This window comes from Caretta caretta, chromosome 6, assembly GCF_965140235.1.
Source record: "Caretta caretta isolate rCarCar2 chromosome 6, rCarCar1.hap1, whole genome shotgun sequence".
Classification (NCBI taxonomy): Eukaryota; Metazoa; Chordata; order Testudines; family Cheloniidae; genus Caretta; species Caretta caretta.
The window spans coordinates 75,735,000-75,750,735 of record NC_134211.1 but is presented as its reverse complement, the minus strand read 5'-3'; the positions used below and the strand labels follow the sequence as shown (position 1 = coordinate 75,750,735).

The 15,736-nt window shown below is 40.3% G+C and overlaps 1 protein-coding gene across 5 annotated transcripts in view; it reads right to left on the bottom strand.

Moving 5' to 3' along the window:
• The window catches only part of MEIS2 (Meis homeobox 2), a 184,068-nt gene extending 168,468 nt beyond the window's left edge, over positions 1–15,600 (bottom strand). The window contains exons 1-6 of one of the 5 annotated variants that reach the window (XM_048855806.2): positions 14,718–15,600; positions 13,475–13,707; positions 11,868–12,009; positions 11,287–11,337; positions 10,484–10,534; positions 9,492–9,641 (exon numbers count right to left, since the gene is read on the bottom strand). In XM_048855806.2, coding sequence (XP_048711763.1) covers positions 9,492–9,641; positions 10,484–10,534; positions 11,287–11,337; positions 11,868–12,009; positions 13,475–13,707; positions 14,718–14,729 — 639 coding nt within the window. In that variant the 5' untranslated portion in view covers positions 14,730–15,600. Of the gene's footprint in view, positions 1–9,491; positions 9,642–10,483; positions 10,535–11,286; positions 11,338–11,867; positions 12,010–13,474; positions 13,708–14,276; positions 14,668–14,717 lie in introns of those variants that run through there. The other 4 variants (XM_048855810.2, XM_048855808.2, XM_048855807.2 and 1 more) reach the window with 4 other exon arrangements.
• Between the last annotated feature and the right edge of the window lie 136 nt (positions 15,601–15,736).

Sequence of the window (15,736 nt, the reverse complement as noted above, 5' to 3'; positions counted from 1 at the left end):
GACAGACATATGAAATTTGACAATACTTGGCTAAGTAAGACTTCTACTACTGTACTTCAGTCACATAACTCATGATAGCTTTTAATTTATTGAGTATTGGTTTTCCTGGAGTGAAGAACTCCTATTTAAAAGGATAAGTGAGGAAAACTGAAAGTTACAGTTCAGTGCTACTTTGTTGAGTGTAGTCTCCTCCTGGTCCTCCTCCCCTTTCCTGATCATTCCCAATACCCTGCTGTTGCTTAAAGGAAAACAGGAATTCTACTGTACAGGAAGAGCTTTATCAGCACCACATGAAGGCAGGCAAGAGATGGAATTTCCTCTGGCAAAAAAGGAGAGTAAGAACACATGAAACAGATCAGACTTGGGGCTGGACCTGCATTACTTGTCACCTGTATGTGACAACTTAGATTAAGCACACCGTCTAACACTTTCAGACAAGAAAAGTTTTGAAAAATAAAAAATCTTGGTTGAGAAAATAATGAACACCCTAAGCTACTACAACATTAGCTAATACCGAGAACTGTGAATGATGTATGCTGATGCATATACAGCCTGATTCCCACCTCACTGACACCAATGTAAATCAGAAGTAAATCAAATAAAATCAGTGGCTTTACCCTGAGTAAAACCAGTGTACGTGTGATCAGAATCAGGCCCTGTATATACAATGAACCCTGTCTAGGTAATCTCCCAAAACTGATTGCTACCACATGCATTACAGCAATATATAGTGGAACAGCCAGATAATATTTTTCTCCAAACCCAACCAAACTTTACGGGCCTGATTCAAAGCCCACTGTAGTCAATTAAATGACTTCCATTGACTTCAACAGGCTTTGGATCAGACCCTAAGTAATTAAAAACTAATAGGGAGCCAAATCCTGCTTGCCTTTTGGCCCACTCAAATCAATTGGACAACACGAATAAGAAAATCAGGCAGGATTTGTCCCAGGATCCACAACAGCCATAACCCATCAGCACGGCTGACAGGATTTAGGATACAAACTCTCTTGAACTAACTCACATACTTTCTCTAATATAGAACTGCAACAAAGACTCTCAAAAATTACTGATTACACAGTAGTATTATACGTTTGTTGAGACGGTTGTAGCAACTAAATCCACCAAAAGCTAATTATCGCCACCCCAAAAACCATAATAAAAAGTATGTTACCATCATGTCGCAAAGTCAGGTGAAAATGAAAACAAAAAGAAAGATGAAAAGTCTAAAGAGTTGAAGCAGCTTAGATGTTATTAAAAAATAGACTATGAATGAAAATAAAGTTGGGGGGGGGGAGTTCAGACAGAAATAAAATGCAAAGACTGAGCAAGTTTCTTTGCAGCCTGGATTAAAACAAGAGTTGTGCCTATGAGCTCCTCTTTTTATCTCTGAGTTAGGAAGCCACTCAAATAGCTTCAAGCTGAAGGCAAACAGCAGACAGGAGCTCTTCAGCCCTCTGCAGCCTCTTAGCGTCAGCTGTTTGCCGGATGGTAATCAGATAAAGAGCTAGAAGAAATACATGAAAAAGGAAAGAAACAATAGCATGGCATGAGTTTAGCCCTCCAACAACATCAGGCTGGAACCTTCTTTTAGAATATAATAATTGCAACATGTTCACCTAGGCTAAACTTTTCAGAGAACACAGCAAGTTATGTTAATTTTATGCACTGCAGACTCTCTCAAGCTGGTTGCTGTTAAAGCTCCTTACCATACATATGAAAATTACAATAATTAAACAGTAACACCTCAGTTATGTTTTAAGGCAAATATCATCCAAAACCTATCATACGGTATTAAAAAGCTGGACCTGTCTTCTGTTCCGAAAATGTAATGAGGTGGAAGGCATCACTGAATCGGACTTCCCGCAGCTGAAAACCCTATCTGTCTATACCAGTCCAAGTTGTGCTTGACCTCAGTTTGTGGATCGAGTTTTAGAAAGACAGACTGTATTGATTTGGAACTCAGTGTATTCCTTGTGACACGGGCTTCTTGAGGAAAAGAATTTGGCAGCATTTTATGGAGAGATAAAATAATAAAGTGGTTATTTACAAGTTGCAATCATAGAATACTAAGAATATGTTAAACACGGGGAAATTAACTACTCTTTTGTATTATAAAAAATGTGATCAGTAACCATAAGGGTGGATCATGAGGCACCACTATTTTTCTTTGGATTAAGATATCTGTGTGTGTATGTGTAATCCAACTTCTGACTTTTTTTCCTAGACAGGTTCCAACTTTGCATCCCTCAAGAAAAACTTCCTGACCACATTCCCAGTCATTTGCAGTAATTTTACGAATACTGAAGCAAAAGTGGTACCCAAATATACATTTTAAGAGAATTACTCTGATGGAACTAATCAATACAATGTATTATGCATATAGAGAGCCGCCCCCAAAAGCCCACTGAAGTTAATGGCAGTTTTTCCATTGACTTCGTTGGGCTTTGGATCAGGCCCACAGTGTTGCTCTAAAAAGAAAAGGAGGACTTGTGGCACCTTAGAGACTAACCAATTTATTTGAGCATGAGCTTTCGTAAATCCAATGAAGTGAGCTGCAGCTCACTAAAACTTATGCTCAAATAAATTGGTTAGTCTCTAAGGTGCCACAAGTCCTCCTTCTCTTTTTGCGAATACAGACTAACAGGGCTGCTACTCTGAAACAGCTCTAAAAAGAGTTATAGATAGATAGACTTGCTATATAAACTGTTAACGGGGCTTCTTATCAATTTGTGAATAACGTTGTTAGTTTTAAAAATGTGCTGTGCAGAGGAAGATCAAATAATCCTAGGAGAGTGGTGTGATTAAAATGCATTTGCTGATTTTATACATATGTATACACACATACACTATAACACATGTATTTAATCATGAACTAAACTACTGCAGTGCACCATAGAAGGCAGACCGGGCACATGTATCTATTCCCAGTAGTTTTAATAATTGGGAGTCAAATATGGTGCTCTTCTTGCTCTTACCTAATTGTGTTAAAGAGCAGTGTTACCAGGAGAAAAGCAGTGAATACTGAGTGGAGCACAATAGAAGGAGATGGAAAATAGATACAAGAAGCTAGGTCTCCAGGGGCAGTATTTTCTATTTGCCGGGCTACAGACTCGCAGCTGATAATGCAAGTTGTAATTAATATAAAAGCAGGAGACAATATGGGGAAAGCTTGTACTAGCAGGGCCACAGGAGATCACTCTGCTGCTATCCACTCTTTCTCATTTACACACACAGCCTTCCCTAGAAAACACAATTTTGCCAGTGTTTTCTCCCTTGAAAGTTAAAAAAAAATTGATTTAGCACCATCATTGAATTTTGCTAAATCTAGAAAAGAGCATGGAAAGGACAAGAGTCTCTGGGTATATGAAGGAAATCTGATGTGTTACTCTTTTGTCGATGCTGCAAAGCTGGTGGAAACTGTACACATTTTTAACTAGAACAGTATTTCTTAAGGAGAGATATTCCAAAGCACATTTGCTACAGAACAATCATTTATTCAATCAGGATTGCATGCAGGCATCTGTTTGTTAATATGACACAGTGCTGGTCACTTGTCTTGTTATGGTGCAAAGGTTGGTAGATTAACTCTTGCAAGACAGCTATGTAAATGCAAATGTAGTGCCAGAGGATTGTGCATTCCTTGTGCACTCAAAACTTTCACTGGACAAAGTCTGACAAGCAGTCCCACTGGAGCTGATTGTGATCTCACACTGGTTTTATGGTGGTATAACTCAATTAACCACAGTGAAGTTACTCCTGATTTATGATGGTGTAAGTAAAATCAAAATCAGGCCAATTGAATTCAAATGATACTCTTGTGAGTACAGTCAGCAGGATTCCACCCACAGACTTTAACTGAAGTTTTAGATGGACAATAAATACAGGATTGGGCCCTTGTATTTTGCTTATCAAATAAAACTGTGGAAACTACACAACCATGGTGTGCAAATAAAAGATTTGCACATCTGATTCACAATTAAGATAACTTAAAATTAATTTTACTCAACGTCTTGTAAATCATCTTTGCAACTGATCTTAACAAGTGTCACGATGGCACTGTTTTCCAGAGACTATGAGCCAAGTCCTGCTCACTGTACTCCCACAAGCAGCACCTTTGAGATCAATGGAACTACTAATGTGATTAAGACAACAAGAATTTGGCCCTGCATGCTCTGATATATTAAAACACAATATACTGAGCCAGACAAAAACCTCATATACACCCATATAGGATATAATAATGTAATTCAGGATATGAGGTCTTAGAGACTGATGTAGTGAATGACAATAATAAACATATATAAAGAAACTTTCAATAAATAAACGGGGCATGAAAAACTCTAATTTGGCTTGATATATATATTTACAGTAAAGTCAAGGCTCTGTATTACTGAGGCTTACTTTCTCACAGATCTGTATTTTAATATATTACTGACTAGACTTAAAAGCAGTGTTGCATTATCTATCAGCATTACATAAGTAAAACAAAACACAAGTCATTTTGGTCTACTGAAAAGGAGCAATTTGCTTATTTATACATATGTGCAAGTTTTATACATGGCTATTTTTAAAAAAAATCTTGATATTCTCACCCCCACTGACTTTGCATTTGAATGAAGTTTCAGGAAGAACTGTTGACAGTCCTAGAAAGTGGCATCATTCTTAAATGATATATAGGCTTCTTGTGCTTTTGTAGTCATCAGTTTAACTTCGAATCAAACATGTAAACCACTTGTCTGTATAGAACCAAGTCCTGAACAGTCAGGATTTTTAATTCTATCTAGCAACACTTCTTCTGGAGATATACCACTACTTTTAAATTACTATCATGCAAAAAAAAGAGAAAAAAAAAGAGTAAATATAACTTTCCAACCTAACTTGGTATCAGATAGACAACACTTAAATCAAAGGGGAAATGCCAACATCAGTGAGATAATGAAATACATTATCATCTCGGATTTGGGGAGCACAATGAAGTTTAATCAAATAAAAATAGTTAAATTTACTTGTATTGAAATGCTTAGGAAAGGCAAAAGCAATCAAAAACCAGAAAAATACAACATTCTTTAGTGTATTAGAAGCCCCCGCAATGACATGGTGGCAGATCACAAAGAGCATTCCAAATCTTAAACTACACACTAAGAAACTTGGTTATATAAAAGCACTTGCCTTATTACCGTTGCTATAACTATCTAGATTCCCTTTTGACATTTGACAAACCAGAAGGACACCTTTAGGGTCTGATCCTGCATTCCTGGTATACACAAAACTCCTGCTGAAGTCCATGGGATTTTGGAGTGCATGGAGAATGTAGTATCAGGCCCTTACTAATTTGCTCACTGCTCAGCTGACAATGAAATCTTACCAACAGGCAAGACTATATACAACCTGTGACAGACGTATGAGACCCCATTTTTAAATTTTCTGATTTGCAAAACACCTTTAGGTTGCTCAGCACTAACCTTTCTCAAAGGAGTATTTGAATACTATAAAACAACTTGATGTTAAAAAAAAACAAAATAATGAGAGTTAATGTATCCTGATCTGACAACAGAAAGCTTTAACATTCAAACAACTATTTCTCTGTTACATCTAGGGCATCAGATTTCTAATCTGGAAAAGATTCTTTTTTAAAAAAGAGATACCTATGTTTTTCTCTACCTATTTTCATTACATTTTATGAAAGATCAGTTTATTAGTACCTCAATTTTCAACTGCCTACAGCATATAAACAAATGTTGAGCAGACTGAGGCCCTGCTCCTGCTCCTACTGAAGCCAGCAGGATGTTTGCCATTAACTTCAATGGGAGCAGCATCAGGCCCTAACTCAGATCTGGACTCAGGGAAGAATTGTATGGTATTAGTCAAAGCTATGCACAAAAGAAAATGTAAATAAAGCAAAGCAGAGAAATGTTATAGACTTTGAAAAAGTTTATGGTTCTTCAAATACCACGAGCAATAGAGTTTTCAAACTGGGACAGTTTTTTTTCTTTTTTTTTTTTTAAAGAAGAGATTTATAATCAACCTCAATGGGAGTTTAGTGCATGTGGAATGCAGGATTGGGCCCTACATGTTTATATTGAACAATGATACATTTTCATTGCTGGGAAATTCAACTTGAACTGCAGTTTGGGCAGGTTCCCCCCCCCGTACCTCCCGCTCCCCACAGCCCTTTAACTGATCTGGTGCAGGCAGAGCATGGCTGTAATTAACTTCTTTCCATCTACACTTAATACCTCAGAGCAATAACAAAAAATTAGGATGTTAAAATTTCAAACACTAATTATGGGCTGTTATATTTACTAAACATAGCAGAATAATTACAAAAGTTGCAGCTTTTCAGTGACTAGCACTACAGGATTTGATTTACAAAATCCCTGCTCCCCTTACACTCACTGTATTACATAACAGTTAATAGTGCACTAAAATAAAAATCAATATGTGCATTTATTACCAAACACATATGACAAGACTGCATAAGACTGCCTGCTTTTCCAGCACAGGTATTGCTTCTGCAGAGATCAATGATTTCCTCCTCTTTCCCATTTCTCCTCCCCTACCCCAACCCCAATTAAGTTATATAAATATCACAGCAGTAGACTTCTAGAAAGGAAATATACAGTATCTGAATATCCCACTTTCAGAAGTCACACTGTAAATGTTGGGTAGACTCATATTTCGTTTAGTTACTTTCCTTCAGCTATATTTTCAAGTCTGGCAAAAGGAATAATATTGAGTAATAATCTAACTAATATACTGCTGCCACCACCACCCTACACATACACATAAAACACACACACAATGTAGCTTGATACCACTTAATAAGAAGAGAGGTGTATGGATTTTGGGGGTGTCAAACAGCTGTCACAAACTGTCACCTCCACAAGAGAAACCTTGGCACACAACAAATTAAACTACACTTCTTTTTAGCTGTCATTATTCATAGCCAATCAGTTGAAATGCTTCTCGTATTTCATGTGCAAATAAAACCAGGGGGAAGATCCCTGGATCAGAACAGTGGGCCAACAGATAAAACAGAGGAAACAACATGCTGTCTCCATCCTTCTGAAGGGGATCATCAACACCCCTGCACCAATTTTCACCAAATGAGATCTAGCCTGGGGCTATATATTAAATATGCATATCAAACCAAATGAAAAAATAACCTGGAGAGTAAAATTGGACAAATTTGCATGTTTGAACTATTCCATTTCTTAGGTAGATGCTCACAAAAGAACAGTTCAATTTTTATTCTGGTATTTGCCTACTGACAATTTGAAAAGGTTTTCCTTCTTTAGAAGTAGAAGTGTATTATTCCTTAATATAGAACAGCACAGTATATACATTCTTTAATGTAGCCCAGTGAAGAGTGCATATATATATTGAAGAGTTCCAAAGTTTTGGTGGGAAAACAAGCTAACATTAAAAAAAAATCCAATAAGGAGACACATTTCCCAAAACGCATGAATAAAATGTAACTATGATACAACTCTTCATTTCCCAGTTGGTGTTCTGGTTGCACAAATTATTGCTTCCTTTCAAAACAAATAGCAGGGGGCTAAAGCAAAAAATGTTATAGCTCAAATCTCTAGGAAATAAAAGGCTTTAAATTATAATACCCAATGAAGTGGTAAACCCTAAAGGGTACAAGATAAATGGGTTGTCATATTTACTTGAGTTTGTTTTTTGGGCCACAAAAACAACAGGAGATTCTTCTTAGTGAAGATAATAGTTATCAAATTATCAAAACGCTAACCCCTTCCAACCTTGTCCTATCATTGTATCTGAATTTAAATATTATAATAGAGCACTGCAAATTGGCTTGAGTATTCGCCATCTGCCAGAACCCTAAACAGGCTAGTTTATCTAATCTCTTCAATATAAACATCAGCGTGCCCCATTTCTACACTTCCACTTGAAACACACTCTTGTAAAGAAACTGTACTGGAAAAAAACATGTAGATTTTTTTTGTCTTGCTCTGAATTATACAGAATGAGCCTATATCTTTCAGGTTGCCACTCATTTAAATTTCTTTTCTGCAAGTACCTTAATGCTTGTGCATACAAATTTAGGGTTGAAAATCCCATAAAACAGATATTTTAAAACTACTGTCATGCCTCATAGACTCTATTATCTACAGATGAGATAACTGATAAGCAGAGAAACTTTCAGTAACTGCTGCATACATTTTTATTTGAAAATAATAAGTCGAAAATGCATACTATCATAAGAATATAGCCCCTCAAGGTTTACCAAATACAAATGAAGAATTGAAAGCTAAAGCCTGGAATACAGAAACCACTTTCAGTGTCCTGGAACTTTAAGCACTCAGCAAATTATTTTATTTCTTACCATGAATTTCAATACAGATCAAATACGTTATTAAATATGCAGACAACATATTTTAAATGTAAAAAGAAGCTCATAGAAACCTGATTCTCTATTAATTTAAATCTTCTTTTCTTACCACACAAGAAAAGACAGCTAGGCGCCTGTGCAGAGTATGGTTAAGACACACCGGGTGTTAAATGAATATTTCAAGGGCTAAAATATTAGATGTATCATTTAGATTATGAGTTCAATTGAACCTAAAACTGTGTAAACCCCTTTCTCCCCAGGGATGCATTCCTATAAATAAACTATAGTTCACACCCACTCTTTTTAACCATAGCTATTTCGTTCCCTTTTCTCCGCTACCAGCTGCAATCTTTTCTTTCATTCCCCCCCCCGTAAATGTCTATTTATTTCTATACACACATTCTAAAGCATTACAAGATCTGCACCAAAACACAAGCCAGAGAAGTAAAGCCACTCTTCTTACCATGAGCACCAACGTTTAGTCCTACACACGTAACAATAACTCACCAACTACTAAAGTGTTAAAATCAACCGCTAACCTACGATTACTCAATCATAATTCTCTCCAGCTTTCTGTAATACTTTGTTAATAATTGGTTCATCAAGGTTACTGTCTTTTATTATGAAGATGCTTCGGGCACTTGGCAATAAGTCCATATTCTTCTGACAATAAGTTGTTATTAAGCAAAAGCATTGGAAACTCCAATGTGTTAACCCTTTTCTTAATGCAATGTAAAACTGCCAATAACTCTCAGCACTTGTCATCTGCACAAGGGGGGGGGGGGGGGAAATCACCAAACTTTCCCCGTAACTTTCTCGACTCTGTTTTCTGGCATTGCTGCATTGATTACAGGGTTGGCAAAGCAGAAAAAGCACCGATCACCACATCAAACAGACAATTTGCTAGCGCTGCAAGTCTCCCAGATCAGGAAACTTAAATCATAAGCAAACTCCCTGTGCTACAGATTGTCTGGGGGGGGGGGGGGAAGAAATCGACCATAAGAAGAACTTTAAAACTCTTAGGGAAATGGGGGAGGGGGCAGAAAGAGACTTACGCAGGCTAAAAAAAGGGGACTCCTAAGCAGGTTAGAGTCTTTAAAAATACCATAAAGGGATCAAGAGGACTTACATGGTCGGCTAAATTTGTGGAAGATCCTGAGAGTTCTTCATGGTCAGATTTGGAGCTGCCATCCCTTTCGTCAATAACTAGATCGATTGGCATTTTTCCTTTTAAACAACTAATGTACCTATGGCAAAAGTTATCGCACAACTCGTGGACCTGGAAAAAAAAAAAGGAAGGCAAAATATCGGATTGCAGCTTTTTTTTTTTTTTTTTGGTAGCAAGAGAAACTCTGTGATCTATTCCACGAGTAACTCTAATTAAGGGGCATAATAGTTGAAGGCAAGGAAACAATAGAGAAATTGTTGCAGCACATATTATTCTCCAGAGACTGGCCGCAGCAACAAGTTAGAGAGAAAGAGAAGAGAGACTGGGCTCAGTCTAGTCTATAGAGGAAAATCGGATTTGGTGATAAGATCAAAACACTGGAAACTGGACCTAGGCAATATAGCTGGAGTATACCCAATCCAGCCAGGTACAGCTGGTAGCTTGTGATGGGATCTGTTTGAAGTGGGGCAGAGATGGATGTATTTCCAGGATTTGTAAAAGTAAATAAGTGCGCCTATGCTCTGAAAAGATCCTAGTCTCATCTCAAGGCACAGTTACCCCCGTCACCTCCTGCTTAATCATAATATTTAAGGCTGGCTGAGGTTAATATGGCGATGGGATCTGGATTAGAGCAGGGGTTATTTAATATTGAAAATAATATTCTGACTCGGCGAAATCGCATCCAGTTAAGGAAAGAGTAGGGTGAATGTAAAGGGGTTAAACTATTTTTTTAAAGGATCCGATTCGAATTACAATTAAAAAGAAATGCCGGGTTGGACTCAGCGTGTTTGTCGAGTGTCACATGCTCGTACGGCCCAGGTTACAATATCACACTGCGTTTCCCCTGTATTCTTTGGCAATGTTTATAAGTGTCTACAACAAATCAATGGGGGGGGGAGGGGGAGGGAGATAATGAGAGTGGGAGTCACAGTCCCCAGTTCCCTTGGTCTTACCTTTTCTAATTCCAAAAGATGAAACCTTAGTACTTGTATTGCTTGGATCATCTGCAAGAAAGTTTTGAGCGAGGAGTTATTTGCGAGAAGGACGCACTGGGGTCTGCAGAGCTGCGGGCCCCAATGGGCAGAGAGGGGGCTTGTCAGGGCGCACACTCATTAGCCAGGTTTTTAGCTCACTGGTCACGCTTGAGCAATTTTGATCAACTTTAACCCTAAGCACTCGATTTTTATCATATTTATTTTAAGAGCGGTGATTAGTGTCTCACTGGGATCTAGAGAAATCCCTCTCCCCAAGCACTTATTTCTGAGGGTCCGCACAACAACCAACCAAACACACTCACAAACACACACACCTCAAAAGAAAGAAAAAAGGGGAAACGCTCAAGATGCATCTTTTGGCATCTTCTTTACAAGTGGATTTAGGCACTTTTACTATTGAAATCATCCGCATTAGCAAAAGAATTGCGCTAGAAATCTCCAGCTCGCTCTTCTTAAGCAGTTATTTCCTTCACTGTCGCTTCCCGCGGCTTTAAACACAGCTTTGCAATGCATTGGGACTTCAGAGTTTGCCCTGGTTCACTTTAAAAGTGAAGCCTCTTTGAAGCCTCTGGGATGTAGTTTTTAAATCTTTCTGCTTTCCCCCTCCCTGGTCCTAAACCCTGGATGGCTGAACCTGCAACTTTCGGCCGCCTCCAGCCTCCTCACTTACAATGATCCCTTCATGTTTTAGAAAGGTGCTTGTTATGAATATCACAAACTATAGTAAAGGGGTGGGGGGAAGGCAAATGTGGAAGCCTTACCAAATTGTCCAACTCTGGGTTTGAAGAAAAAAGTGGCTTTTCAGCGCGGACCTGCGAGAAGAAGGCAAATCAGTGTAAATTACAGCCCCTGTTCAAAGCCCGGTACGCGAATAACTTGAAGGAAAAACATGTGACAAGCTAGCGAGTCGAAATACGCCCAGGCCAGATTAAAATATTAAAACGCTCAGTGAAATAATGATTTATGTGAAAAAGAGTCTAAACTGCAGCCAGTCCGGTGCCTCTGTCCTTTCAGAGCCCTCTCCTTTTTGATCTCTTGTCTTTATCTGGGTGAGTGTGTCTGGCTAACAACTCGATCACGGGGATTGGGTTGATGGGGATGAGGGTTTGGGGGAGCGAGCAGTTGGGTGAACTAGTTTCAACAGTCTGGAACCGACTCTTTTCTGATGAGGCCAGTGTGGATCGGTGGCAGAACACATTTTCCACTCCACGCCCTAATCCCCAGTTCTAGTGTGGAATCAAAAGATGAGAGCCTCTCTCTCTGAAAGTGCGGTAATAGGTGCTTTTGGGGGGGGGGTGTAGGGGGAGAAGCGGGGTCGGAGGGCTGTGAAAAAGTGCTGGACCTGTTTAGCGAAGACCGCGATGTCCTCGTTGAAAGAGTCCGAGGAGCAGACATCCCCGCCGGCCACACCAGGCTCCCGGGGAGTGCAGGTCGCCAGCTCGCACTTCTCAAAGACCAGCGCTAACAGGGGGAACAACGGGTGCCTACCGGGCAGTGACACACAAAGAAAGAGGGGGGGGGGGGGAGAGGCAAGAAAGAAGAGCTCTAATCAACAAGTATACATACACACACACACGCACACACACACATTACACCCTGCAGCCCTCAACTACGCCTTCAAACCGGGCAAATACAAATGAAAACTTCAAAAAAATATTTTAAAAATGTCAAATCCCAAACCGCATCCACTGTTCAAATCCCACAAACCAGAGACAAAAATAACCTGAACACCGAACAAAACAAACGCATGCACCCACTACAGCAGCTCAGCTGCGAATCTTACACTTTTAGCCACAGCTTTAAATAATATGAAACCAGGACAATCCCATCCCTACCCCCAAGTTAGACCCTAAAATGAGAAACACGGTAACGCGAACTGTTTGCACTTCTTCGTAGTTGGGGTTTTTCTTTATTATTTTTTAAAGGAGACTGCAGGCAAAAAGGTGGTGAAGTTTCCTGGCTTAGAAAGCACACCCAAGTAAAATACCAGCTGTCTAGATAACTGAGCTGGAGAGGGGGAGGGAGAAGCACTTCTAGAAATATTTTCCCATAATTGGAGTAGTCATGAAAAAAAATATCTCTGTGTTAAGTAGTAAGGGTGTGTTTGCCTCTTTTCCCCCTTTGTAGCTCTGATCGGGGGCCCTCCTTGTGTCCTAGAGGTTACTAGCTCTTCTTTTGGGGTAATTTACTGCCCTGAAAGGAACCTGTGTCCTTCCCTCAAAGCATTGCATTGGTACAGGGGTTTTGTTGTTTTGGTTTGGGTTTTTTAATTTTTTTTTCTTTCTAAAGAAGGGAAGCTCTACTCACTGCCTCCAGTTTTTTTCCATTTCAAAGAAGAGTTGACTGCCAGAAGTGAGCCCCTCTATTATTACTCTGTCTTCCGCGATTTGAATACCTCTTTATTTACAGTGCTAGAGGAGTGTTATTATGGCATCTTGATCAACCAGAACAACACTGCTTCAGCTATAATCCAGTGCCGTGGTATCCACCCCCCTCTGTCTCAGCTCCTAACTTTTGCCTCTCGAGAGAAAAAAGAAAAAGAAAAAATAACTTTCACGTATAGGGGTGTATTTTCTGGTGCACATTTCCTATCGGTACTTTATGTCCCTCCGATGTCATCAGACTACAAATTATTTATTATTAATTATTATTACTGCCAATAAATAACAATAATAATAATAATTAATAATAAGCCACACTACAGGTCTCCCTACAGAGCGGTGATTTGTGTCTGTGACTCTCCTAAAACCCTCACTAGCGGTGTCTCCCAAGTCTTTTTCTCCAAAGCAGACTTTAGACAGAGTTACTTACCCCTTCAACCTCGCCAGCCCGGTGCCCACTGATGGGAGCCCTCTCCCATCCTTCTTCTCCTCTGCCTCCTTCCCCAGGTCCAAAACACACACGCCGCAAGCCGGGCTATGGCGCTCGGGTTACCCTGCATGTACCTACCCGTAGATCGCATCCTTGTCCCGCTTCAAGGCGTCGTTGACAGCCGATCCCATGCTGGCCGGCATGACATTGGGGTGCGGGGCGTGGGCTCCATAGTGCTGGCTGGCGTGTAGCGGCGGCCCATGGTTCAGGTGGTGAACCGGGGGGATCGGCCGGGGAGCGTGAGGGTCTCCGTACATGGAAGCCGGCACCCCTACTCCGTCCATCCCGCCGTAATGGGGCAGCTCATCGTACTGTCAAAAAATGGGCCAGGAGAGAGAGAGAGAGAGAGAGAGAGAGAGAGAGAGAGAGAGAGAGAGAGAAGGAGAAAAAGAAGAAGGAGGAGGAGGAAGGGGAAAAAAACAAAAAAAAAACAAAACAAAAAAAACAACAACAAAAGTCAGAAGAGAGTAAAGCACCCAGACAGACCACAACACAGCAAAACCAAACAGGAATAGCCACAACGGAGGGAGAGTTATACAAAATGAAATAAAATAAAATAAAGAGCAGAGGCTAGCAAGGGCTGGGGAAGGCGGGGGGCCGTGTGAGGAGGTGAAGAGGTACTGGGGTGTGGGGGGGGGGGTGGAGGAGGTCTGCTTCAATCAAGGAAGACGAAACCCTAACAAGGAAACTGGGATGAAAAGGAAGGAAATGAGGGAGAAACTCGAGTTACTCTGAATTAGAAAGCAAAGAGCAGAAATAAATGAATAAACAGAATCAAAAGCAAATAAAGAAAGAAAGAAAGAAAGAACTAAACACTGGGAAGCAGGGAGGAGAAGGTAGGGTGCATGGGGGGAGGGGGGGAAAATAATCTGAAAGTTACCAGAAACATTATTTAGTAGCAATTCCCTTTGTCGTTGTCAGAGCCAGAGACAAAACAAGCAGCAATATATGAGGGTATAGATATATGTATAGATATCCTACGCAGCACGAGCAACGGCAGAGCAGCGGCAGCGGCGGCAGCAAGCCTTCCCCTGCGAAAGCCGTGCTACTGAGCAGCTAGAGTAGCAGGGAAATCGCACTGCTGGGGGAAAAGCTGGAGAGGAAAAAAGCGTGGAACAATTGCAGAGACACACACACACACAGAGAGCGAGAGAGAGAGAGAGAGACGCGCGCACACACACACACAAAGCTGGTGAATAATTTTTGCTGCTATTTTTTAATACTGGCCGCCATCATCATCAGCAACAGAGGAGAGCAAATCGGACAGGCCCCTCTTAAGAGAGGATTTATATATAGGTAAGTGTTGGAGATTTAAACCTACCCTTTGCGCCATCAGTCTGCGCTCCAATAAACTCCTGGATGTGTCGTATATTTAATATCCCAGTCCAGAAAAGAAAGTGATTTACAGTGAAGAAGATTCCTTTTTTTGGCAACCCACTTATAGACTTCGCCTATTCTCCAGTCTGGGTAAATAATAATAATAACAACAATAATAATAACAATAATAAAAAATAATCAGCCAAGAACCACGATGGTTGTGTATTTCTTCTTTTTTCTCTCTCTCACTCTCTTTCCTTTTTCTCTTTCTCTCTCTCTTTTTCCTGTTTTCTTTCTCTAAGCAAAAAAAAAAAAAAAAAAAATTGTCAAGCCCCCAAACTGAAGGTTACGATCGGCCCGTCAGCAACCCACATGTAACCAAACTGTCGTGTCTCATGGCTTTTTGCCACTCCAGCTGTCAATCAAAGCCAGGGAATGTCAAGGTAGTGAATGAATGATGGTTGATGATGATGAAGAAGAGAGGAGGAATCTTTTTAACCCCGGTTTCTTCTTCCAGTAACTCCGCGTTTGGGTTTTGCCTTTTAGGATCGCTATTGGGTTTTTTTTTTTTAAAGTACTAGGAAGGGGGGTGGGGAAAGATGCGAAGAAAAATTGAATAGTTTGCAAAACCTGGACTTCCCCCTTTCTCTCTCTCTCTCTCTCTCTCTCTCTCTCTCTCTCTTTTCCTGGTAGGTATTTTGTCTCTCTCTCTCTCTCTCTCTCTCTGAGATGAGTGAGTGTCAGTAAGTGTTGGCAGGTTGGCTGCTGGCTGGCTTATAGAAGAGGCTCAGTTTTGCAGCGCTGATCGGCGGGAGAATGAAATGACGGAACCCGGAAGTAGTGGTGGCCATAGCCAGTCCTACAACAGAGACACATACAAGGGAGAGGGGAGAGGGAGAGGAGAGCACAGAGAGAGAGAGAGAGAGAGAGAGAGCGAATAAAGCCTGTGATATGCAGAGTATGTAATCAGGACTGCTTCAACTCCACATGGGGGGAGCCATACAACAGATCATACCCATAGCA